Source organism: Castor canadensis, chromosome 2, assembly GCF_047511655.1.
Source record: "Castor canadensis chromosome 2, mCasCan1.hap1v2, whole genome shotgun sequence".
In the NCBI taxonomy this organism is placed as follows: Eukaryota; Metazoa; Chordata; class Mammalia; order Rodentia; family Castoridae; genus Castor; species Castor canadensis.
Window position 1 is genome coordinate 166,987,683 of NC_133387.1, and position 25,439 is coordinate 167,013,121.

The 25,439-nt window shown below is 49.1% G+C and overlaps 1 protein-coding gene across 4 annotated transcripts in view; it reads right to left on the bottom strand.

Moving 5' to 3' along the window:
- Positions 1 to 674: 674 nt before the first annotated feature.
- St14 (ST14 transmembrane serine protease matriptase) overlaps positions 675 to 25,439 on the bottom strand; it is a 36,923-nt gene continuing 12,158 nt past the window's right edge. For 3 of the 4 annotated variants that reach the window (XM_074066330.1, XM_074066332.1, XM_074066331.1), the window contains exons 2-19: positions 19,311 to 19,470; positions 18,912 to 19,039; positions 18,622 to 18,692; positions 17,145 to 17,302; positions 16,925 to 16,960; positions 16,434 to 16,674; positions 14,179 to 14,318; positions 13,791 to 13,888; positions 11,723 to 11,877; positions 11,495 to 11,625; positions 9,847 to 9,951; positions 9,384 to 9,494; positions 9,162 to 9,275; positions 8,786 to 8,908; positions 7,485 to 7,671; positions 2,376 to 2,650; positions 1,454 to 1,590; positions 675 to 1,368 (exon numbers count right to left, since the gene is read on the bottom strand). In XM_074066330.1, the coding sequence (XP_073922431.1) occupies positions 1,207 to 1,368; positions 1,454 to 1,590; positions 2,376 to 2,650; positions 7,485 to 7,671; positions 8,786 to 8,908; positions 9,162 to 9,275; positions 9,384 to 9,494; positions 9,847 to 9,951; positions 11,495 to 11,625; positions 11,723 to 11,877; positions 13,791 to 13,888; positions 14,179 to 14,318; positions 16,434 to 16,674; positions 16,925 to 16,960; positions 17,145 to 17,302; positions 18,622 to 18,692; positions 18,912 to 19,039; positions 19,311 to 19,470 (2,532 nt within the window). In that variant the 3' untranslated portion in view covers positions 675 to 1,206. The remainder of the gene's footprint in view (positions 1,369 to 1,453; positions 1,591 to 2,375; positions 2,651 to 7,484; positions 7,672 to 8,785; positions 8,909 to 9,161; positions 9,276 to 9,383; positions 9,495 to 9,846; positions 9,952 to 11,494; positions 11,626 to 11,722; positions 11,878 to 13,790; positions 13,889 to 14,178; positions 14,319 to 16,433; positions 16,675 to 16,924; positions 16,961 to 17,144; positions 17,303 to 18,621; positions 18,693 to 18,911; positions 19,040 to 19,310; positions 19,471 to 25,439) is intronic. The other variant, XM_020166960.2, reaches the window with a different exon arrangement.

Here is a 25,439-nt window from a genome sequence, read left to right on the forward strand (position 1 = left end):
TTTGCACAGGAATCTTGACATGACTTTTTTTTTTTTTTTGGTGGCACTGGGGCTTGAATTCAGGGCCTTGAGCTTGCTAGGCAAACACTCTACCACTTGAGTCACTTTACCAACCCTTTTTTGTTTGTCATTGTTTTAGAAAGGGTCTCACACTTTTTGCCTGGGACCAGCCTCTTACCTTGATCCTCCTAGGCAAGTACAACACCAGGCCCACATGCATCTTCATTCCAGAAACAACTTCTCCCTCCCTCAACTGGAACAAACTTAGGCTAAAATGAGGAAGGCAGAACAAACATCCTCTCTCCCAAGAAGTCTTCCCAGATTGCACCAGACCGTAACTCCTTCCTTTTGTTTCTATAACTTATTCATTCAACAAATAAGAATCAGCACTGTTTAGGAATGAGACCTGAGTTGGGGACAAGTGATGAGGAAAAGTCACCTGTCTTCATAACACTGCTTAGCACCTCTCCTCTTCCCTGGCCCTCTTATCAGGGCACTACCAGGAGCTACAGGTGAGGGCAGAACATAGCCCCTGGGTGGCCTGGGGAAGGCGAAAGGGCACTGTGGCCCCCTCTCAACCCGATACCAGGGTCTATGCCAAGGGGAATTGAAGACCAGTTTCTTGTAAATGGAGCTGAGATGGGAGGGAGGAGGAGGAAGGAGAGCCCATCAACTCCAGTAAGAAAAAAATTTATCTAAAAAGAAAGTGTTTTACTCAAACACACAAAACATGGAGCCCGCCCTGGGCGATGGTACAATTCCAGTCTTAGTCTTGTCTTTCCCAGGGTCCTTGGGCTTGGATTTCCTGAAGAGATGACCCTGGGACCCCACACCCCACAGCCCCTCCACCTCCACCGGAGAGGTCTCAGAAGCTGCAGGACTGCTATATCTTAGCGACAGAGGAAACCAGTGTCCAGGAAAAAATCTCCACCCAGCTTGGGGCTGGAGCAGGGCGCTGTCCTCAAATCACTGCCCCACCTGGGCCCCTGGCACGGGTTCCTCCCTTCCTGCCTCGGAGGTAGAGGGAGGCCACAGGCTCTCCAGGCACAGTCAGAGTCCTGGGGACGCAGTTCACATCGGGGTTCTAAGAAGAGGAGACGCCGAGGCAGGAATGTAGTCAGCGGTCCTGTCCTCAGTCTTCAGGTGTGCACATCGGGGCGGCCCCACAAGCGTTCATGTTGGGGTGACTGAAGGTGGCCCTCGTCCCTACACCCCAGTCTGTTCTTTGATCCAGTCCCGAAATACAGGAAGCCTCGTGTACACGCCAGGCTTGTTCCTTTGGGCGCAGCCATCACCCCAGCTCACCACACCTGCCTGGAAGATTCGACCATCTGCCTCCACGCTGGACAACGGGCCCCCGGAGTCGCCCTGAGTGGAATAAGCCTTGCATGAGTCCCCAGCCCCCCAGGGCGCCGCCCCCGCCCCCCCCCCACTCCTCTGGCCTCTCACACACCTGGCAGGCATCCACACCCCCAGCGAGGAAGCCCACACACATCATGCGTGGGGTGATCTGCTGTGGCATCAGCTCCTCGCAGGTGGTCTGGTTAATGACACGGACCTCACCTTTCTGCAGGATCAGCGCTCCTGTGCCTGGGGAGAGGGCAGAACAGGGCTGAGAGGAGGAAGCAGCTCCTAAGGGAGCCATGCTGTGTGGGGAAAAGTCCATCGATGCTCTTCCAGGAGTCAGTTTACCAACGAGACTTGGGAACAGCTAGCCCACTTGACGGGATATTATGCAGCCATAGCTTAAGGGGACCGCATGCTAAACCTGTCTGGTGGTAAGAGGTCCCACAGTAAAGGGCGTTTGGAAAGCGCCACCAAATGCCACATGGTTTCATCAGGACAGTGGAACTGTAAGTCAGGTTTTGACTTCTCCCTTTCTATGTGCTGTTAATATCTTAATGGATTTTTTTTCAACCTAACCTTTGCCAACTAACAGCCTGCCTCCCACAGAAGGGACAAGGTAGCTCATTCCCACAATGGGAAGTGTCACAAGCACAACTCAATGGCCTTTCCAAGTCACAAACTGTATTGACACCCAGTCCTCTCATTCATTAAGCACCACTTCTTCATCTGGCAGATGAACCAGGGTCAGAGACTAAGCAACTCACCTAGGTTGCTCAGATAGTTAAGTGGTAAAGCGAAGCCTTCAATTCAGAGCCCAGCCTACAAATCCCACACTCCTTTTACTAGAAGCCTCCATTCCACCCTGGACAGCCTCATCCTGTCAGGCAGGGGGAGCCCAGAAACCTGCACGTGCTCTGTGCAGACGGGGCTGGACACCAAGAGGCTACAAATGCAGACACTGTGGTCCTAGAGGAAGGCCCCAGGCTCTCTGAGATCTCTGAGATCCCTGGGCTCAGCCTGCAGCTCACCTCCCTCCGTGGTATGCCCCCAGCCTGTGACCCAGATGGCCTTGCCAGCAGGGAAGACATGGGAGGTGTCAGGCAGGCAGATGGGCCGCACCACGGTGCTGTACTCCGCCGGTTTCTCCAGCTCCAACAGCGCAATGTCGTAGTCGAAGGTGAAGTCGTTGAAGGAAGGGTGTGTGATAATGCGTTTGAGCCGGTGCTCCTGCACCCCGGAGGCACTGCGATTGCTCTGGTCCAGCAGGCCCAGGAAGGCTGTCCACATCTTGTAGTCAGAGTACCTAGGAGGGGCCAGCAGAAGGACAGCTGTCATGAGACTGGGAGGACACATGTGGACATGTGGACATGGGTACTGCTCTGAGATCCTATGAGGACTCAAAAGGCTACTCACCATGGTTAAAGCCACCAGCAGCTGATTACCAAAAAATGTGTATTGTATGAATCTGATCTTTCACAGAAGAAATAACACAAAAATTCATCGGAACAATTTTTGAACACGGTGGCACATACTTTAAGGCCAAAATGAATTGGAAAATCTATTGAGCTGCTGGTTGCTGGCAGAGGAGCAGGCGCAGCAGTTCTGAAACTGCATCTTATATACTGAGGACAAAGCTGAGAAGTCAATGCACGCACGCAGCTCAGAGACAACCTCCAGCGTGGGAAAAAGGAACTGTAGACATGCACTGTGATCCGAGATGGCACTGGAAGCTCAAACTTTGTTTTGAAACAGGGTCTCACTACATAGCCCAGGCTGGCCTTGAACTCAAGATCCTCCTGCCTCAAGGCACACAGTTTTAAAAAATTGGCCCGAGGGATAGTGGAGTGCTTCCCATGGTAGAGCACCTGCCTAGCAAGCATGGGCCCCGAGTTCAAATCCCACTACAGCAAAAAAAAAAAAAAAAACTGTCCTGAAAGCAATGACATTCTCAACAGCACCCAGGACTTGGTTTCCAAATACCCGGCCCCATTAAAAGGAACCAGGACTCCTTAGAGAAATGGCTCATTTCAGCCCTGGGGCAAGAAGACTGGAAGGCTACAGGCTGATGTCCTTAACAAAGGGCCACCGAAGCTGCACCTAACTCAGAAATGGTTCCCAAAAATCTAGGTGCATGAGCAAAGAGAAAACCAGAGCAAACAGGGACCAATGTATCTACACTGGACAAAGGTACGAGGTGTTCACTGTACTGTGCTTTTGTGTTGGTTTTTGTTTGGTTGGTTGGGTTTTTTGGCAGTGCTGGGAACTGAACTCAGGGTCTTATGCTTGCTAGGCAAGCACTCTACCACTTAAGTCACACCCGCAGTCCTTGACTTTTTTCAGTTTTTCAGATAAGATCTTGTGCTATTGTCTGGCCAGCCTCTAGCAGAGATCCTACTATCTGTACTTACCAAGAAGCTGAGATTACAGGCATGAACCACCAGGCGCAGCCTTTAATAGTTTTTTGTTTCACCATACTCTGTGCTTGCAACATTTATTTATTTACTTATTTACTTATTTACTTTTGGTGGTACTAGGGGTTGAACTCAGGGCCTCACACTCTACCATGTGAGCCACAGCGCGAGCCCTTTTCATGTTGGTTATTTTGGAGACAGGATCTTGCTTCATGCCCAGGTTGGCCTGGACCACAGTCCTACTCTTTGTGCTTCCCAAGTAGCTGGGGATGACAGGCTTATGCCAACACACCCCAGACACTGGTTGAGATGGCGTCTCGTGAACTTTTTGCTCAGCTGACTCTAACCACACTTCTCCCAATCTCTACCTTCCATTCAGCTGGGATTACAGAATTGAGCCACTGCTCCCAGCCTCTGTGCTTACAACATTTTTCAAAATAAATACTGGGGCTGTTTGAGGAACAGTTTTGCTCTACCCGTGCTCCCCACCATTGCTATCTGACACCTGTACCGGAGGCCCATTCCACCTAATCATAGACTGGAACCTCTAAAACTGCGAGCTAAAAATAATAACGCTTACCTCTTTCTGAGTTGATTATCTCAGGTATTTGTCATAGTCACGGAAAGTTGACTGACACACTCCCCACCCAGTTGCTTAAGGTACCACATCTACGCAGAGGAGAGCCATTGAAATTTCCCAGTGTCCACCTGGTCTTGGGCAGTAGTTAAGAATCACTAGCTCAGCTAGAGTCTACACGGAACCAAGCACTCTGCTCAGGGCTGAAACAGGAAATCATTTTATCCACCACCCCTACAAGGCGGGGCTGCCCATTCTAAGATAAGGTCTCAGATACAGAGAGATTATGCAATCTGCCTAAGGTCACCCAGCTAATAAATCATAGGCCACAATTAGAATGTAGGCAGCCTGTGCTCTTCACCACAACACTGTGGCAGCTCTCCATAGCGCCCTGTGAGTGCCTGACAGCTCTGCAAGTGTTGGAAGTAACTTCACTCCAGGTCCCTCACGCTTCACCCCTGCCTTTATACACAACTCTCCTTTGTCTGGAAGGTCAGAACCAACTGGTCCAGCTGATAGACCCCCTCACATTTCCACACTCGGCTAGAATGCCCTGCTGTTAAGGTGTCCCCAGCAATCACCCTCCCTGGCCATGCAGGCAGAACACTAAACTCCACAAGCTGGGCTCAAGGTAACCTGCACTTGGTTCCAGCAGAACTCTTAACTGTGTGCGCACTTGTGCCTGTGTGTGTAACACTTTGTCCCTTACCCTGCAAGTCCTGTTCACACTTGTCTCCTGGGTGGTGATGACAGCGATGGGTATTAAAGGTGTTGACTTTATGGTTGTGTTGTGTGTGGTGCTGGGCACAGAACCTCAGCACTATGTACTCCACCACTCAGCTGTGTCCCCAGCCCTAACTGCACTGATAGTTGGCAGAAGTAAAACTGATGATCAACAGAAAAGAAATGGAAGAAGAACCAATGAAGCAAAGACATGAGAAAGCATTGAACAAAGGTCTGGGGTAAATTTTTTTTTTTTTGTGGTACTGGGATTTGAACTCAGGGCCTCACACTTGCTCTACCACTTGAAACATTCTACCAGCAACCAGCATGAATTCTTAGCACACGTGTATTTCCTGACTAGACCTGCTGAGTGACCTAGAAACAGGGATACTGCAGTAACATTGAGCACACTGAGCTCCCCAGTCTTGGCTTCTAAATACCACCCCCTGATAAATACAATGCTTGGATGCATGGCTGATTCTAGGGCGAGGGTAGAGAAAACACATGCTGACCCCTAGAGTGCCCCATGGTGCCAGAAATCGAGGAAGTGACTCAAAAAACTTGAAAGGATGGGGACATGTCAACAGGACACAGAAACCAACCTCAAGAACACCTGTGATCAATTCTGGAGCAATTTGAACAGCAAAGTAAATGTCATGATGTTGGATTACAGCCCAAAGTATGAAATAAATATACAAGTCCATCTGCACACAAATAACTGATCACATAAATGGAAGAGAAGGGACGACCTTCCTTACAGAAAAATTCTAAACTGACTCTCGCCCAGAGAGCGGAATATAGAAAGGGAGAGCGGTTATGTCTTAGTGGACAAAGCCAACAGCCAAAGGGTGATGAGCAACGACAGCAGTGGCACGTCGTGTGATGTCATTTACCTGCAAGATATCTCCGGACATTCCCTAACCCCAGGCCAATCACGAGAAAAACATCAGACAGACCCCCCATGGGAGGACATTCGACAGCACCCATGACCAAGGAAAAGAATGCCACCAGCCAGAGAACCCTAGGCACAGGACAAGGAAACACGATGTGCTAACCTGGCCTGGTTCCTGGAACAGAGGGACTTCAGCATAAAACTTGGTGAATCTCAGTGAAGTCTGAAGGTGCCCCTTCTGCCCCCCTCCCCACCGGGTTTGAACTCAAGGCTTTATGCTCGCTAGGCAGGCACTCTACCACATAAGCCCCCCACCAGCTTCTCAGGTTTTGTTAATAGAATAGAATACACTAATAGTTTCTTAATGTTGACGAACATATGTTCACGTCAAGAGATCCTGTATGAAAGGTACACAGAATTCTGAACCACCTCTGCAATTCCAAACCGCCTTTGCGATTTTTTTCAAGTTCTGAAATAAAAAAGTGTATGTTAAAAAATTCTTAAGTAAGCTCCCATCATCCCAGAAAGAAAGAAAATCCTTCCTGCCTAGGGCAGAGTTGAATGTGACAAAATGACAAGGCTGGACAAGGCTGCAGGTCAACAACCCAGGGAAGCCACAAGCAGTGAGCTAGCTCCCCTCCCTCCAGCTGTTTGCTGTCTCCCCCACCCACACCATGCTACACACACCTGGGTACCTGCTCAACGCCTGTGCCTTCGCCTGCCTCTTGCTGCTCTCCTCTCTGCAGAAGGGTGTCTGAGGCAGCCTGAGTGGCCTGCTCCTGAGCTGCCTCCGGAGGGTAAGGCCCCACACTCCTGGCAGTGAGAATCTCCTAGAAGGCCCCCATGCCTTGCCTGCTTCTTAGAGCAACCAGTCCTTAGACTCCTTCCTGTGGCCAGTGGCCAGAGAGCCAGGAGCCAAGACACAAAAAGCTGTAGCCCCATGCCAGCCCCCTGGTTCCTGCTAATTCTGTGACCTCCCAGACTCCAGGAGGACTCCCTCACTGAGTCCTGGGACACCAATATGACCCTTCCTTCCAGTCTTGCACCTACTGTGTGCTAGGCAACAGCATTTAGTGTCCCAAGTACATTTTCATTTTGGTTCTCACATCTCTAGGGATGAGACCTAACAGTATCAATGAAAACCCAAGGTTAAGGTCACCTGTCAGCCAGAGCTGGAACACAAAGCCACAGCTCAGTTTTAACCAATCTCAAGGAGCCAAGATAGGCAGACTCACTAAACAGGCCTTGGAATCAACACGCCTGGGCTCAAGTCTGGTTCTGATCCTTAACTGTGCAACTCAAGCAAATGTTCTCACCTCTCTGAGTATCAGTTTCTATAATATGAAGTTAGAAACAGACCTGTCTAACTTGTTAGGGGTGACACACATACAGTGCTTGACAGAGTGCATGCACATAAGAAAAGTGACATTGTTATTAACATTTGTTATTAAGCCCCTCTCAGGATCCCTCCCGTCCACCCTCTACAACCCTACCCTGGTGCCATCAGAAACACAGGGCCTGCACAGAGACCTACTTGAAATTTCTCTCGTCCATAAAGCAGTGAGCTGCGGAGATCAGCCAGGTGGAAGAGATGAGGGAAGCGCCACACAGGTGACCCTGGCCCAAGGCGTGGAGGCTCACCTGCCACGGCCACTCGCCCTTGTCAGCATCAGTGCCACCAACGACCCGAGCCTGCTTGGTGAATGACCGCAGCCCACAGTCTGGAAGGTAGCAGAGAGCCAAAAGACCACAAGTCAAGGTGAGGCCACCCAGCACCTAGGGATAGACTCCAGGCACAGTGAGAACCCATTCTAAGGGAATCAACCATATAACATACACATCAGTGCTGGACCAGGTGGCACATAGAACCCTCCCAGTCCTCTCCACAGTATTGGGGTTTGGTACTGGTGTTTGAACTCAGGGCCTCACACTTGCTAGGTAAGTGGTCTACCAATTGAGTCATACCCCAAGCCCTTTATGCTTTAATTTTTGGATAGGGTCTCACATTTTTGCCCAGGGCTGGCCTGGATGGAGATCCTCCTATTTATGCCTCCTATGTAGCTGGGATTACAGATATGCATCACCATACTCAGTTTATTAATTGAAAGGAAATTTTGTTGATTTTTTTTTGGCCCAGGCTGTCCTCAAATTGCAATCCTCCCAATCTCTACCTCCCAAGTAGCTAGTATAACAGGCATGGCCACTGCCCAGCCTTGGAAGCATCTTCAAGCTTCACAGACCCTCTGATTTCCCCCACCCCACCTTCTTCCCTGCCCTCAAATTCAAACCCCCCCCACACCCTCACCCCCATGCTGTACTGATGCAGTGAGGGGCTCTAGACACATGTTGTTTTGCTCAGATTTGATGTGGGTGTCATTTGACTAAATTTCCTAGTTCAACACCGAGGGGCACCACTGTCATCGGGACGAACGGATGGGGGACAATGAAGGCACAGAAGGCTGCACATGCATACCCCGACTGAACCTGTGGCCTATGCCTTTGGAACACATGGCAGCTGCAAGTTAAAGTGCAGATAGATAGGGAGAAAGCTGGGCCCCCTCTGCCCCAGGCCAGCACCTTGGCCAGCGCCCTAGCTGAGCCACAGAGGCTCTGATGTGGATGACCTGCACTTTGCTGGGCTCCTCTCCAGGACCAGGGCTACCCATGGAACAATGTCTCTGGGCCAGCTGGCAAGTCATCCCCAGGCAGATGTGCCCTCTTTGGGCCCAGAGCTAGGTGAATAAAGTGCTAGCAAGATTGCCACCTCTGGATACACCCTCAGGTACCTTTGTACAGTGCACAACCTGCCCAACCATAAAAGGCCACCTTGCTTACCACAGTCCTTTTCATCTGAGCCATCACTACAGTCCTTCTGCCCATCACACTCAGGGTTGCTTTTGCTCAAGCAGAGCCCATTTTGGCAGCGATAGGTGTTTTTGGTGCAAGTGACAACTCTCACTGGTCAAGGAAGAAGACACAGGGAAGGGAATCAAGGCCTTGGTGGTGCCTGGCCAGAAGCCAGAGTCAGCACACCCGGGCCTGCCCCACCCATCACACCCACACCCACTGTCCTTTCTGCCCCATCCTGCTTTCATCACACTTTATAGGAAGCGTGTGATTATAAACACTGGGCTGCTGGCTGCCTCCTTGGAGTGCAACTCCAGGAAAGTCCCCCCACCCCCACAGTTAGACAGACAGGTCCAGGCCTCACCACTGCCACACGAGGCCTCATCGGATCCGTCCCCACAGTTGTCCACCCCGTCACACTGCTGGCTCTCCAGGATGCATTTCCCACTGGGACATCTGAAGTTCCCAGTTGGACAAGCTGGGGAGGGCAAGTCTTTAGCAATGTGGGACACACGAGAAGGGGAAGGGGGAGAACAGGCAGCCACCACCACCACCTCCCCAGCTGCTACCCCCGCCCGGCACTCACTGCACTTCAACTCGTCACTGTTGTCCCCACAGTCGTTCACGCTGTCACACACCCAGTAGAGGGGCTTGCACATCTGGTTCTTGCACATGAACTGGTAGGTGGTGTTGCATCCTGGAGCAGGGGAGAGCAGCAGCAGCTGCTGGGGATCCAGACTCTCGGTGCCAAACTCACTACTTCCTGCTTCCCTGGCAGCCTGAGCAGTCAGAGCCACCAGGAACACTTTCCCATCTGGAGAGCCACCCAGAGCTAAATTCCCAATGGCAGAGAGAGGGGAAGGGACTGGATGTCTCTGCCCAGGGTGGGGAGGAGGGGGAGGAGTGAGGACAAATGCCCACCAACTCATGAATTTCTGCCACCTTAGGAGTCAACTGACACGGCCCTGGGGCACAGCGAGGGCAGGAGGGGTGGGGCCATGGGGAGCAACGAGGGCAGGAGGGGCAGCGGGGTCACGCTGGGGACTCACGGCAGCCAAGCTCATCACTGTAGTCTGCGCAGTCAACCCAGCCGTCACAGCGCAGTTCCTTGCGTATACAGCGCCCCGTGTTACACATGAACATCCTAGGACACGCTGCAGGGTGCAGGGCAGGTCTGAAGCCCATGACTCCCATCCTCCCTCCAGCCCATCCTCCTCCCTCCCTCACAGCCACACTGAGGACCCCAACCACAGAAAACAGAGGGGGCGCTAAGCAGACACCTAGGCCTACCAAACCCTGGCACAAGGGGGCTACCCCAGCAGCCAGTGCTAGAGGGCTGGCCAGAGCCAGCCTGACACTGCTGATGACAGCCCAGGAGCTCCAGACACAGAAGGGCTAGCTGCATTCCCAGTCCTTCTACTGCCCTGAATTCGGTGCCTGTGTGCCAGGCCAAGGCCTGTGACGGGATAATAACCAATTATAATAACCAATTCAAGTCCAGTGTTTCAGAAACTGGGAGGTGTATGACACCCACCATCATCAGGCGGAAGACAAGTTGTGAGAAGTGAGGAGGCCCTTGTCACTGTCCCTGCACACGTACACTTTGGTCACAAGTATGTTTTTAGATCAAAGATATTCACTCATGCAATCAGACTTTTGGTAAGTCATGCACTTGAATTTTAACTTAAATATGCATCCTAAGTAGAGTTTAAAAATGTCTTCTAAAGAGTTATTCTATGATGAAGGGTCAAAATTTTAAAATTACAGATTGAGTATCTAATCCAAAACTCCAAAGTCAGAAATGCTCCACAATCAGACACTTTTCACGTGTTGACATGACACCACATGTGACGGGTACAGTCAAATGCAGGTACACTAAAACTTACCTCCCAGCTATGGGTAAGGTATACATAGAACATTAATGAATTATATGTTCAGACCTGGGTTTCCTCCTAAAGATATCTCATTGTGTATATACAAATATTCCAAAATTCAGAAAAATCTGAAATCTGACATACTTCATTCCCAAGCATTTCAGACAATGGAGACAACCTGTACCGTGTATGTCAACAAATTGCTATTCTAATATGCTTCAAAATGAGGCTATTATTCCTGAAAGTGCTAACATCCCTTTCACAGATCTCAAAGTCAGTGATAAACATAGATATCAAAGTCACAGTGATGCTGAACCAAAGGGATAGATGTCCCTGGAACTCTGGGGAGGAGAGCCCTCAAGCTCCAGGTGCCCCACACTGGGATTGGACCAGGAAGGCACAGTGTGTAGGAGCATTTGCTGTCAGCCTTCTTAATACATGCAGCTAACACAATGATTTTTCTTCAAAAAGCTTTGAGAATGACAGGGACCTTGCATTCTCTAGGGAGTTTTTTCTGTTTTTTGTTTTTTGGTGGGACTGGGGTTTGAACTCAGGGCTTTAGGCTTGCAAAGCAGGTGCTCTACCACTTGAGCTGCACCTCCAGTTATTTTGCACTGGTTATCATTGTAGATGAGTTCTATGAACTGTTTACCCAAGCTGGTATTGAACCACAATCCTCCTGATCTCAGCCTCCCAAGTTACTAGGTGCCACTGGCACCTGGCTCATTTTCTAGTTCCTTGGCGGCAGGAAGCACAGAGCTGGTAAGATACAGGACAGATAACGCATCCAGGGCCAGGCCGTCCTCTCAAAGTGCCCACTCACGGTTTTTGGAGTCATAGGAGAGGTATTCTGCCAGGAACCCCGTGTCAGTGTAGGAGTGATCTGAATGGAATCGAACTGTCATCTTACTGCTGTTGCTAGTGACAACAAACTGGGACCTCTCTCCGCAGTACCTAGAGGAGAGGCACAAGGGTGAGGGAGGGACCTCCCCAGGGCACCGGGGGGCAGGAGACCAGACCCACCCCACCTCCAGCCACCCTCAGGGCTCACTTCTCCCCGTTGATCTCCACGTAATCCTTGAAGCAGGTGCCTGGTGATGTGTTGGGCTCCACAAGATAGAAGATTTTGAAGCGTACCTTCACATTCAGGTTGTTGGGCACCTGACAGAGAGATGTTTTGGGAGCTGTGGTGGCTTTCCCTCTTTCCTAAAACCCAAGGATGTCACAAACATGGCTGGGAGGGGCAACATGGAGCAGGCACACACACTACAGTTGTCGCCCTTTATCCGTAGTGACATGTTCAAGACCCCAGTGGATGCTTGATAACTCAGATAGTACCAAACCCTATATATACTGTTTTTTCCTATACATACATAGCTCTGAAAAAGATGAGATTTAAGTTTTTTAATTTATTTTTAACTGATACATAAACATATAAAAATTGTTCATATCATTGGGACACCATGTGTGTTTGATACTTGTATAAATTTCATAATGTTTAAATCAGGTTAAATATTTATCTCCTCGAACAGTTATCATTTGTGGTCAGAATCTTCAAAATTCTTTCTACTGGCTTTCGGGAATGTTCAGTACATCACTGTTATGCACGGTCACCGTGCTGTGAAAGAGCATCCCAGAGCCCCATACTCCTATCTGACTTAGTGTCCCATGGCCAACCTCTCTCTCTCTTCCTCCTCCCAGTCTCCCCACCTCTGGGAATCACTGTTCTACTCTACTTCTAAGACCAACTGTTTTAGATTCCACATATAAGTGACATCATGTGACACTTGTCTTTCTGTGCTATATTCATTCCACTGAACATGATGACCTCCAGTCTCTCCATGTTGCTACAAATGACAAGATTTCATTCTTTATATGGCTAAATTGGACTGCATTGTCTATATGTACATATAGTTTAGTTGATAATTTAAGCACAGTAAGAGATTAACAATAAAATAGAAAATTATAATATAAATGAATTGTTTTCCTTCTTCACAATTTCACAAGCAGAAGGTTCATTCTTACCACTGGTCCTGGCAATTTCAGTATATAATTTTTTCTTTCCTTAAAAACTTCCATTTTTTCCTCTAAAGGAAGCACTTTAGAGCTTCTCTTCCATGTATCCGAATAGCCAGCACCCTGCTCTTGCACTTGGGGCCATTATTCAGTAAAATAAGTGTTACTTGAACAAAAGTACTGTGATGCCACAACAGTTAATGTGACAACCAAGAAGGCTACTAAGTGACTAACAGGAAGATAGCACATATAGTATGGATACCCTGGACAAAGGGATGATTTGTATCCTGGTGGATGGAGCAGGTTGGCAGGAGACGTCATCATGCTACTCAGAACATTGACCAATTTAAAATTTATGATTTATTTCTGGAATTTTCCAGCAGGAACATTTTACCAACATTTTTTTTTTTAATGGCAGTACTGGGGTTTGAACTCAGGGCCTTCCCCCTTGTTAGACATGTACTCTACCACTTAAGCCATACCCCCAGCTCTTTTTGCTTTGGTTATATAGGGTCTCCCTTTATGTCCTGATCAGCCTGAACCACAGTCCTCTTATTTCTGCTTCTAGAGGAGCTGGGATGGCAGGGGCTTACCACCATGACCAGTCATTGGTTGACATGGATCTTTTTCCCCAGGGCTGGCCAAGAACCTCAACCCTCCCAATCTCCACCTCCCAAGTAGCTAAGATTACATATTTGAGCCACTGTGCTTGGCCTTCTCACTGACATTTTCTTTTTTAAAAAGAACAAGCCTCTGATTGGGATGGTGCAAGGGGCACCTACAAGCATGACATTCTTGTCTCACTATTTAACAAATGCTTTCTGTTTCACACATATTTTCTGAAGTCACCTAAGAGTACTTCTCAGACAGGATGCCCCCACTCTCCCTTTACCCAAGAGCAGGCCAAGGAACAGAGAAGTTAAGTAACTGACCCAAGGCTCCACCGTTAATCACCAATCAAGGAGTTAGGACATGAGTCAGGCTGTGCCTGACACTGAGATGGAAGGCTCCAACCCTGCTGGTCTCACACACATGACTCTTCGGGTTGCTCAGCATCCATGTCTCTCTCTCTCATTCACACGCACGTGCCCCACAGCTCCTACCTCAATGTTCCAGGTGCAGTCGATGTTGGGTGGGTAGTGGCCTGGATAGTAGGGGCTGTTAAAGGTCCCTCGGGCTTCACGCAAGGAGCCTCCACAGCCTGAGAGGAGAGGCAGGAATCAGTGTGAGGATCAAGGCCCTGCTCAGCTACAGGGCAAGTGGAGGGGCTCTGTATTCTGAGGACAGCTCGAGCTGCCAGCCTGAGCACCCGACACCCCTGCAAGGAGCTTGGAAGCCAACTGCTTTAAGGGCAGCTCCTGACCCCTGACCTGGACTGTTAGCCAGATGCCCTTTGATTCCTCCTTCAAATCTCTGTCACCTACCAGAGCCAGGCCTGTGGCCTCTTGGACTCAGGTCCCCCCACAAGGTCTGACCCCTGCCAGCTCTTACTGGTCATCTTGGGCAGCTGGAAGAAGACAGCCTCAAAGCCGGGATGTCGCCGCTCCGTGTTGGTTATCAGCGTGATAAGGAAGACATTCTGAGATGAGAGGAAGGTCAGATTGTAGGAGGGAGGGTAGGTGCCACACAGCCTATGGGGACAGAGGGACAGAGTTATGGAGGGAGACAGAACTCAGGTTTCTCACATCCAACTCCACAAGCAGAAGGAGCCCAAGGATGCATTCCTAACTCTAGGCCTGGGCACAAAAGGGTGGCTTCAAAAGACACGGGGGCAAGTCCTTCCCTACCCAATCAAGATGCTTGGTGAAGATTCAGTGATGACACTGTTCATCTTTGTTTAAAATAGCAAAGCCTCAGACACAGTAAATGCCTACAGAAGATTCATTAAGTGAATTACGGGTTAAGTAATAATATTAGTAGTAATTACAACTATATTTATTAAGAACATGTCAGAGCCACAGGTACAGTGGCACATAGCTGTAATCCCCACACTCAGGGAGAAGGAAGCAGGAGGATCGGGAGTTCAAGGCCAGCCTGGGCTACACAGGAGACATTCTCTCAAAAAGTAAATGCTAGGTAGATTCCCAATTACTCTTTTTTTTCAGATAGGGTCTAGGCCCCTGCTGGCCTAGAACTGACGATCCTCCTGCTTCAGCCTCCTGAGTACTGGCCCACCCCCTTGGTGTTTTTGTCTATCATTATTATTATTAATAATCTTTATCACAGCTTGACACAGTAGATACCATTATTCCCATTTCATGGATAAGGAAATTGAGGCACAAGAGGTTCAGATTCCATGGTTAATAAGTGGCTGGAATTCAAACTCAGGCACTCAGGCTTTAGAGCCCACACTGCTAATGACTGTCCACCTGCTTCTAAGCAATGCCTAGTGAGGCGACCATTCAAAGTGAAGTTAAGAGCCAGCTGACTGCATTGGAAAGAGCAGGTAACAAAACCAAATGCATGGTATAGTCCTATTTCTAAAGACACACATGTATACACAGCACAACATCTACCAGTGGGGGCAGAGAGTGTGGCTCAAGTGGTAAAACACCTACCTAGCAAGCATGAGGCTCTGAGTTCAAACCCCAGTACCTCCAAAAACAAAACAAACAAAAAAGCCCTAATAGTGGCTATTCCTGGGTAGTAAGGTCACTGGAGACTTTAGGTCTTTGCTGTACTTAGTGAATTAGAGATAAGAAATGGTGCTCAGAGAGGTCCTGGCTGAGGCAGCAGATGGTTCTGTCTTGGTTGGTTTGGGCCTGAAGTTTAGCCCATTATTAATCAAGAAACATGTGCCTATTTCCACAGAGAGTGACAGAAGGCTCTAGCCCCACTGCATCAGGGAGAGGCTGACCACCCCCCATCACAGCTCCACTGACGAGTGTGAGAGTGTGCTCTGTCCAGACAGGGGACTGGCTGGGGTCTCATCTTGGAGCCAGCCCCTCAGCAGGTGTATGAATGATGCCTTTTTATTTGTGTAATCCTCAGGCTGTGACATCTGCAGCCTGCTGACCCTGGAACAACTGCGCCCTCACCCCCCCATCCCGCCCCACCTCCTCCCTGTCAGCCACATCCAACAGCTGGTTAATGGTACACCTTGCAACTGCAAACCAACCAATCCAAGGCCCACACACCTCCTCTGTGAGGCTCTCATGCAGGGCCACTCTTCCTTGTCGTCATCACCCCAGCCAGTTACACTCCCGAGCTGCTGAAATGATTCAAACTAAACTATTCACCCTGCGCTGCCTTCCGTCCTATGTAAACCACAGTAAACAGTCTTTCCTGCAGTCTCTCCTCGCCTCCTCTGCCTCTCGACCAACTCTGGTACTTTCCCATGTGGCCCTGCATGCTGTCTGGTGCCGTGTCCCCTCCTACTGGGAACTGTGTAACAAGCTATCTTTTTAGTAGCAATGGCCTCCTGAGTTGTGGGCCTCACTATGCCTGCTTGACAATTAAACCTGCATTTTACAGCAGCAGGCTGAGCCTTCCCTCCCACAGTTAGGATTTGCACCTGGGGCCCGAGCCTCTTCCTCACCTCCTCCTCACCTCTGAGCATCACTGCCACTCACGATGAGAAGCACACCACACTGCCCCTGCTGTCGGCAAGTTTCCCCCTGACCTGTGGCCAAATGTCATAACCCACATCCCAGGCCTACGCTATAATTGGTCCAGGTGGCTGATCCCAGCAGAAATGGCTGGGATCCAGGCTCCCGGACCCCACCGCTGCTCCCCAGGACACTCACTGTACCACAGCATGGGGCTCCATGGGACTCAGGGTGTCATACACCGTGACCAGGTCACTGCTGTGCCCATCACAGGTCGCGACGTCAAAGCTGCGGAAGGTGAGGCTCAGCACGGAGTCAGCGTCCCCCCGCAGCACCCACTGGCAGCGGGCACGAGCTGGGTAAGGACTGTCGGGAAAGCCAGGCGTGCTGAAGCGAGTCAGCTCGCTGCCCCGGGCATGCAGAGAGAAACTGCAGCTGTCTGTGTAGGAGACAAGAAGGAGGGAAAGGGTGGGGCCAGGGCTGGGTGAGCAACCCGGAGACCCAGGGGGCGGCACCCTAGGCCTGATCCCCCTCTGAATCCCTGGATCCAGGGGGAGACAAGGAAGGGGGCTTCTCAGAGGGAACTGGAAGAAGAGGAGGAAAGTCTGACTTCTGGGGACCCGCCTGGCTCAAGGAGCATCTGGTCCCATCCCTCCCTCTTCTGCACCCGGGGAGGACATGACACTTACTGTCCTGGGTCTTCTGTACCGTTCTGGGGTCAGAGGCTGAAGAAGAAGAATAGTGTTTGCTAATCTGATCTACTGCCTTATTCTGCTTCCTTATTGTCCCAAAGGCTAGTGCCCGCCAGCAAACCCTCTCCAGAGCACCAGGCCTGCGAGCATTGTCCCCCAGCCCCTCTCCTCTGCGGGCTGGCCCTCACAAGTCCACCCTAGCCTGTCCCAGACTCACGGAAGGCCACCACTGAAGTCAGCACAAAGGAGCTCAGTGACCGTGCTCTGGGTGGCAGTGTGGTCACACGTTCCTCTGCCATGGCGCGCTCTGCCTCCTCCTCCAGGTGCTGTGGGATGCTGAACTCCGACCAGTAGTAGGCAATGACACTGCCTTCACTGGGGAGACGGGGGCAAGCCTGAGGTAGGCTGGGCTCCAGGGACTCATGTTCACCCACATTCTCCGACTCCACCAGGGCAGACGGCAGCCCGGGCCAGCCCAAAGGGCCTCGCTGGGATGCCTTGGTGCACACAGAGGCTGCACCCCAGGTTCTCTGTGGTGCCCACCCACCTTACAGTGCCACCCTTACCCTCTGCTCTCTCAGTCTCACCCATGACCACACACATTATGGGACTGGTTCAAGTTTAAGAGTGCGGGCGTAGAACTCTGGGACTGGAGTTTGGCCACTAACTTGGGCACACAATGTCCCTATAGTGTCCACCTCTCTCTCTCTCCTGGATCTGATTTCTGATCTGGGAAAAGAGGATGAGAACATCGCCTGCTACCCAACATTCCTGATGATTCAACTAAACAAGTACACCTGTAATCCCAGCTACGGGGAGGCTGAGGCAGGAGGACCACAGATTATCAGTCTGGGCAACTTAGTGAGACCCTGTTTCAAACTTAAGTAAAATAAAGGACTGGGGATGTTAACACAGTAGTAGAGTACTTGCTTAGCATAAGTTAGGCCTAAGGTTCGATCCCTAGTACTGAAAAAAAAAAGTACTTTGGGGGTCAGGCATGGTGACTCAAGCCTGTAGTCCCAGCTTTTCGGAAGGCTGAGGCAGAACCATCACTTGAGCTCACAAATCCACTTGGAGGCAAAAAAAAAAAAAAAAAAAGCCAGGCATGGTGATACACACCTGTAATCTCAGCACACAGAAGCTGAGGCAATAGGACCAAGAGTTCTAGGCCAGCCTGGGCTAAATAGTAAGACTCTGTCTCAAAACAAAGGAGGGGTGGGCAGAACTGGAGTATAACCGAGTGGTAGACCTTACCTTGCCTAGCATTTGTGAGGCCCTGAGTTCCAACCCCAGTCCAGGAAACAACGTGCTTTGGAAATAAAGTCTTTTTTTTTTTTTAAGTATGTTTGCATGGAAGCCTTCCTGGGCACCCAAACTCCCTCAAACCCAAATTTGGAAAAATAAGCAGCACCCTTCCTGAATCTGTTGCAGGCACTGTGCAAAGCACTCCACGTGTTTCATCCCACAACACAGCTATGGCCATCCCTGCCTTGGAATCGGCAGTCACACGTGCTGTCACTTGCACAAGGACAGAACAAGTGCTCACCCTTAGTTTTTGGCTCTTGGCTTGCTAAACTAGACTCTTCACTTCATCATCCAGCCCCTAGGCATTTTGTCCCACACATGACATCACACTGACCCCATTCCCAGACAGGCCAGGGACCACCCCACCCAAACTCTTTCCCAGCACTCACCTGAAAGCAGTCACAGCAGACTTCTTATGGTAGGGGCCCAGGACAGGGACTTCGCTGTATAGTAGCTTCAGCTGAGAGAAGGGACAAGGCTCATGACAGGCCAAAGGGCAGTAATGACTGCTTCCCCAGGCCCAGATTGCTCCCTCTCCTCCTGGGACATGGGCCTCCCTCCTATAGGCCACCCCCCAGCCCAGGGACCTCAGTCGGAGCGAGGATGAGAAGTGGTCTTTGCCTGGGGGTGCCAGGCAGACAGCAGGGGAGAGCTCTGCCTCTCCGCCTCTCAGACTCACCGCCTCCTTCACCTTGTTGGCCAGGTTTATAAACTCGGTGGAGTTCGAGTTCTCATAGGCATCCAAAAAGTTCTCGTTTTTGATCCTCAGGTAACCATTGAAGACTTTCTGGACCCGCACATCCCGGTCTGTATGAGGCCAGAATGTCAGAAGCATGGCACTGATTCCCCACTGCCCAAGGCTGTTCTGGGGGACAGAGTGCCAGCAGGGACCAGCTCTGACCAGCTCCCATCACTGCATCAGAAAGAGTCCAGGAAGACGGTGCCCAGAGATCCCTCCTTGCAACACCCCCATTCTCTTCCTCACGCCCAGTACAGAGGCCCCAGGTCTGTCTGCTGAGGGAGGAGGGACAGCCACCACTGCACCACCCTCCCCAGAGTCAGCCCCAGCCTTACTCACACTGAAAATGCCACACCAGCAAGCCAACCACGAGTGAGATCAAGAGACAGGTGACCAGCACGACCACCGGCACCACCCAGCGCCTGGGGCCCCGCTTCTCCACATTCTTGGCGTTGTTCACCGGCAGGAACTCCAGACCCTCCTCATAGCCATTCATGTTCTAAACAGAGATGCACTGCACTCAGAAACTCTCATCCCAACTTCCCAGCCCCACTCGGGAAGGAAGGTGACATTCTGTGAGGCCTGGCGTGGGGGGAAAGCCAGGGCTGGGGGAAGGGGTCTTCATCCTTGAATTTCTGGACCACTCTGCCCAGAACCAGATCCAGATGTGGAGCCTGCCACCCAATCAGAGGAAAGTGAGAGGGGTCTTTGTCCCAGCAGCAGATCCAGTGTGTCTGCCTCACAATTGTCTCTCTAAATTTACGTGAAAAGAACAGGGCACTGGTAGCTTACACCTATAATCCTGGCTACACAGGAGGCAGAGATCAGGAGGATCAAGGTTCAAAGTCAGCCCCAGGCAAACAGTCAAATAGTAAGACCCTATCTCAAAAATACCCAATACAAAACAGAGCTGGTTGAAGAGGCTCAAATGGTAGAGCGGCTGCCTAACAAGAGCAATGCCCTGAGTTCAAATCCCAGTTCCACCAAACATAAAAAAATAAGTAAAATTTACACAAAATAAAGGTCATGAATGATGACACAAGTGGATGCTCAGGAACAGGGAGAGAGACCCAGCTCAGGCCCATAATGGGCACTGTGGGGCCTCGGTGGGGACTGCTAGGGCCAGCCCTGCTTGCACCACCATCCAGGGCAGAGCCCATGGGCAGCACAGAAACTGCACACCCTTCCAGCAGCCTTGCCAGGCCAATGTTTACCCAGACAAAAGGAAAAGGCAGTGGGTGTGTGCAGCGCTGCTCTGCTTGACTACAGGGTCTCTGTCCAAGAGCCCCAGTGCAGGTGGGAAGGCCAAGGTTGCTACGGGAATCCACTCCCATGAGCAGACGGAGCACGAAAGCAAACAAACAAGCTTCAGGCAAACAGAGGGTAGCTGCTCCAGTGCCTCCCTGCCAGAGAGTATTCAGGATGAAGGGGTGCAAATCCCAAGAGGGGCAGGTGGGGTGTCCTTGCCCAGGTGATGATGAGCAAACCTCCCCTCCATCCCTGAGAGGTGCTGTGCACTTCTGCTGTGGGGCTGTTTGCTTCCTACGCACTTGGAACCTATAGACAGCAAGAAGGGCTAGCAGAGTGGCTCAAGTGGTACAGCGCCTGCCTAGCGAGCATGAGGTCCTGAGTTCAAACCCCAGTACCATCAAAATAAATAAATAAATGAAAATAAAAAAGGAAGCAAGAGCCTTACACCCAAATTCCACAGATGCAACACTTTTCAAGCTTTCTGCCCCAGTTTCATGGTCACCTCACACCACATTATCTATTAACTCACTCCTGTGATAGATTCTACCTAGTCCCGCCACTTTGGGATGCCTGCATCTCTAATTTTAATTTCCTAACTGATTATGTCTGTGCCTTTACCTAATACCATGCACAGAAGCAACCCCACACGTAAGATGCTTGTTCTGGAATTCATTTCTATGTTTCTAAATCATATGGCAGTACCACTATGTCTTTATCTGCTTAACATATCAGCTGATTTCATAGCTTGATAATGGATATTTTAATATCTTTCCTTCCCTTTCTCTCCCAACATCCTCCCAATAGTTGTCAGAGCAAAATTTTAAAAACCAACATATCCTGTCAGACATAGTGGCACCATCTGTAATCCCAGCCCTGGAGAGGCAGAAGCAAGAAGATCCATGAGTTCCAGCAGCCTTGAGCTACACAGCAAGACCCTGTCTTAAAATAAAACAAAACATAACGAAATAATATCCATACTGTGTTTTCATTATTAGACTGTGAAAATGTTCACTATGAAGCTTCCTATACAATGTTTTTCTTGCAGATTTTCATTTTCTTGGATTTAATATACACCCAAGTCTTTACATATAACCCTTAAGAGCTCTGGAATTGTCCTCTCAACTTACATATAAAGTCTGTCAAATACTCATTTCATTTCCTTCCTGGGGGCCTCCTCCTAGAGCCCTGTCCTTTCTTATACTGACCTTCCTTCACCAACATCCTGGAAGGTTCTACATACTTGTCTTGTGTTGAAGACTGTTTCTTAAAATTCTGTGTCTTCATTTCTTGGCTTATTTTATCTTAGTAGCTTCCTGAGAAGGAAATTTTTTGATACTTTGCATGCTTCTGAAAAACATAAAAAACGCTTAATCCTACACGCACATTTGTTGAAACTTTCTCATTTCTTGGATTATATCTCCTTCATCTTCTTTGGTCTGCCTTTCTTTGATTCTTTTTGTATCGATCCTCTACCCTTGCTATGTATTCACCATCTCAGAGTGAATTGTTAAATTGTCGTTAACATTTTTGATTTTTGCTAACAAAATTTTAATAACAAGCGTTTTCTTGTTCTCTGACTTTTCCTCTTTTGCAGCATCTTGTATGTTTCGTGGATACAAAATCTTCTCCTCTTTGTATTTCTTCTGAGACTCTTTCTCTTCTATGTTGAAGGCTTTCCATAGGTGCCTGAGGATTCCTGGCTGCCCACTCATTTTTAGGAATGAGGTCTGAAGGCTATGGAGAACCTGTGTGCACATGCCACTGTATAGCACAAGACCTTGGCCAGACAGATTTTTTTTTTTTTTTTTTTTTTTTTTTGTGCTGGGCACTCCCAACAGTTGGGCTGTGTGGATCATTCTAAATGGCAGGGCTTAATTGTCCCAGAGAATATACAATCTTCTAATCTCCTGACTGGAGTGACTTAAACCCAGCACTAGCGTTCAGGAAGAGAGAAGAAACTTTCTTTCCACTCTATAGCCTTCCTCTGAGTCGGTGTCTTCAAGTCTAGATGTTGTCTGATTTAGTTCTTTTCAACTATTCTTCCCATCCACTAAGGGGCTTTGGAAGGGGAGATGTCTTTTTGCTTGGGCGGAAGTGAGAGTTTAGGGATTTCTAACAATCCATTTCCTGGTCTCACCCCCTTCATCTGTAAAACCTGAGCCTAGGGCTGGAGATGTCGCTCAGTGGGACAGCACTCACCTATCTTTTTCAGTGAAGGGTCTCTTCAAACCTTTTGCTTATTTTTTATTGGTTTGCTTAGTTTTCTATTATTAAGTGTTAAGAGTTCTTTACATGTATTCTGGACACAAGTTCAAAGTTTATCTACTGTGTGGCTTATATTTTCATTCCATTAGCAATGCTTCTTGTGTGTGTGTGTGTGTGTGTGTGTATGAGACTGGAATGAGAATTCCAGGCTTTGCACTTGCAAAGTAGGTACTCTACCACTCAAGCCACATTTTGCTCTGTTTTTTTTTTTGGAGATGAGGTCTCCGAAATGCCCAGGTGGCCTTGAACCTTGATCCTCTTGATCTCGGCTTCCCAAGTAGTTAAAGAGTACAGGCATGAGCCACCAGCACTTGGCCTTGTTTTCTGTTTTTATTTTTGGCAGTACTGGAGTTTGAACTCAGAGCTATTGTTTTCTGAATGTACTAACTTCGTGCTCTTTCTTAGGACACTCTAGGGTTTTTTTTACCTTATCTTTGGACTTTGTCTTTGCTGTTTTCCTTCAGACTGCAAGTTTTCTTTAGATGTATGATGGTTCCTGGTTGTCTAGTCATATTTAAGAATGGGAAAACAGAAAGGTTTCAGCTACAGTCTCTGAACAGACTGTGGATAGGTGTATGTGTAATGTCATGAAATTGTAGGTTATTCTGTTTAGATATATTTTCAAGTTGCAGAATAATTTCCCAACTATTTTCTTCCCTGACCCTCACAACAATCCTGCAAATCAAGACTGGCACTATTACCCCTAATTTACAGAGAAGGCTGAGAGAAGTGATGCTTCTGCAAAGTCACACAGTGCTTGGTGGCAGATCCAGTAACTGATAGTGGTTTTCTGCCTCTCAAGGTGGTCATCTTCCAGAACTCAGGGAGTGATTATGAGTTCTGGGTCTCTACTCAATCCAGAAATAACTGTTTAATCAGTAACTAGCCTGCTTCCTTTATAACCCTAGCTCTTGGCTCCATTTTTAGGCATAATAGAGATCATCCTATATAACCCCATCATTTTATTGATAAGGAAACTGAGGCTGAGCCAGAGGGAGTGACCTGCCCAAGGTTACAAAGCTAGTGAAGTCAGTAAAGCAGCAAAGCTAGGACAAGGGCCAAGCTCTCCCAGCTCCAACACAGGACTCAGAATATGCATGCTAGGCCCCAGAGCCCATGCAGGAAGGAGGTGGGAGGAAGGAGGAAATCCCAGAGCCCTCTATCCACCCTGGTTTACCTGTCCATGGCCACAGAGCCAACCAAAGAGAAAGTACACCTGTGCCTGCTTTTGGCTCTGTTTCTTTCTTAAAAGCAAACATCTCTGCAGGTGCACATACAAAACAGTGCTATGAAGGCAGGTGCTGACTCACCACAAACACAGACAGAGGCCACATAATTATGGTGCCCTCCTCCTATCTGCCAGCTGCAGTTGGGTCTTGGCCAGGGTCTCCGAAATACAACATGGCTCTGGGCCACTTCAAGAAAAAAGCAAGAAATGGCTTCCAGGAGGACAGATGGAAATAGGCATTGAGGGCAACCTTGGAGGAATGAAGGGGAGGACCTGGAGGGCAGGTGGCAGGGATAAGATCAGATTACTGCTATTGATTGCCATCCAACTTCCTGGAGGGAGAGGAGGGGGTCAGGTCCAGAAACCCAAGAAAGGAGAAGCCCTGGTGCAAATCACATTTTCTGTTGATTTAAGCACACTAGTGCAAGTGGTGTGTATGATCCTCAAGATCAGAGTTCACCCTCCCTTCCCCTCCAAAAAAGATATATTGCATTTGGTGATATAGGAAAGAGCCTTATGGTCACCCTACTCCCATTACTTAAGTAATTAACCAGGGCTAAAAGCTAAATGCTGAACAAAAACTCTGTTGGAATTAACCAAAGGCTACTCCCACTGAGAGGAACCCCCTTCTGGTTGCCAGCATAAACTCCCCAAGACTCTCCATCCTCCTGGCACTGGGACCAGCATCCAAAGCAAGAATTTGCCAGTGGTAGCTCAGAACATGGTCCTTGTTAGGAAAAAGCAACTGTTAAGTGAATCTACACTTATGAACAGCAAAAACACTAATTATGCAAAATCCACACGGTTCCAACCAAAGCAGATGGAGAAAAAGAATTCTTCGTAGCAGACTCGTTTTTTAAAGGTTCTTGTCATTTAAGTAAGTTGGGTGTGATCTTTTGGGAAGGCAGAGAATAATCCTTGAAACCTAAGAGGTCACTCAAGACTCCCTGGGAGGAACCAAGAAGGACAATCATGTGACAAGTGGAAACCTGCTTCTGCTGCCGCAGATCAGGGTCAAAGGGCAGAGGTGATGTCACCAGCTGTGGACACAGGTGTGTGTTCTGAGCCTAGGACAAGGGTGGTTGGATTCATGAGCCACTGCAAACTATCACTGATGTACAGCAGACGTTCTTCCCTTGCATATTCAGTGACTCAGTGTGCCCACCCACCAGATGGGACAGATTTTAATTTTATGATGTCATCAACACCACCAGGGGAATGGGAACCATAAAATACCCCTGTGATTATTCAAGCAAGAAGGGAAAGTAGAGATTGAACACCTACTATGGCTTCCAAGATGACATGTCAAAGTCATCTTCCTGCTCAGGGAGAAAGGCCAAGCCAGCAGAAATAACCTGGCTGGCCACTCCCTACCAGCCAGCTCTAGCAGATACTGGCCAGAGTCCCCAGAAACACCACATGGCCAGAGGCCACTCAGAGGACAGAGTGAGGAATGCCCTCCAAAATGGAATGTTGTATTTGTTATCAGTGGGTACAGGAGGGGAAAAAAGGCCATTTGGTCGAGTTCTAATGACAGGCACACCACACTTTATTGCACATCGAAGATACTGTGTCATTTACAAATTGAAAGTGTGGCCACCTACAATGGAGCAAGTCTGGGCACCATTTTTCCAACAGCTCTGATGATCAGTTAGTATTTTTCAGCAAGAGTATTTAAAATATATACATTGAGTTTGTTTGTTTGTTTGTTTTGATATAATGGT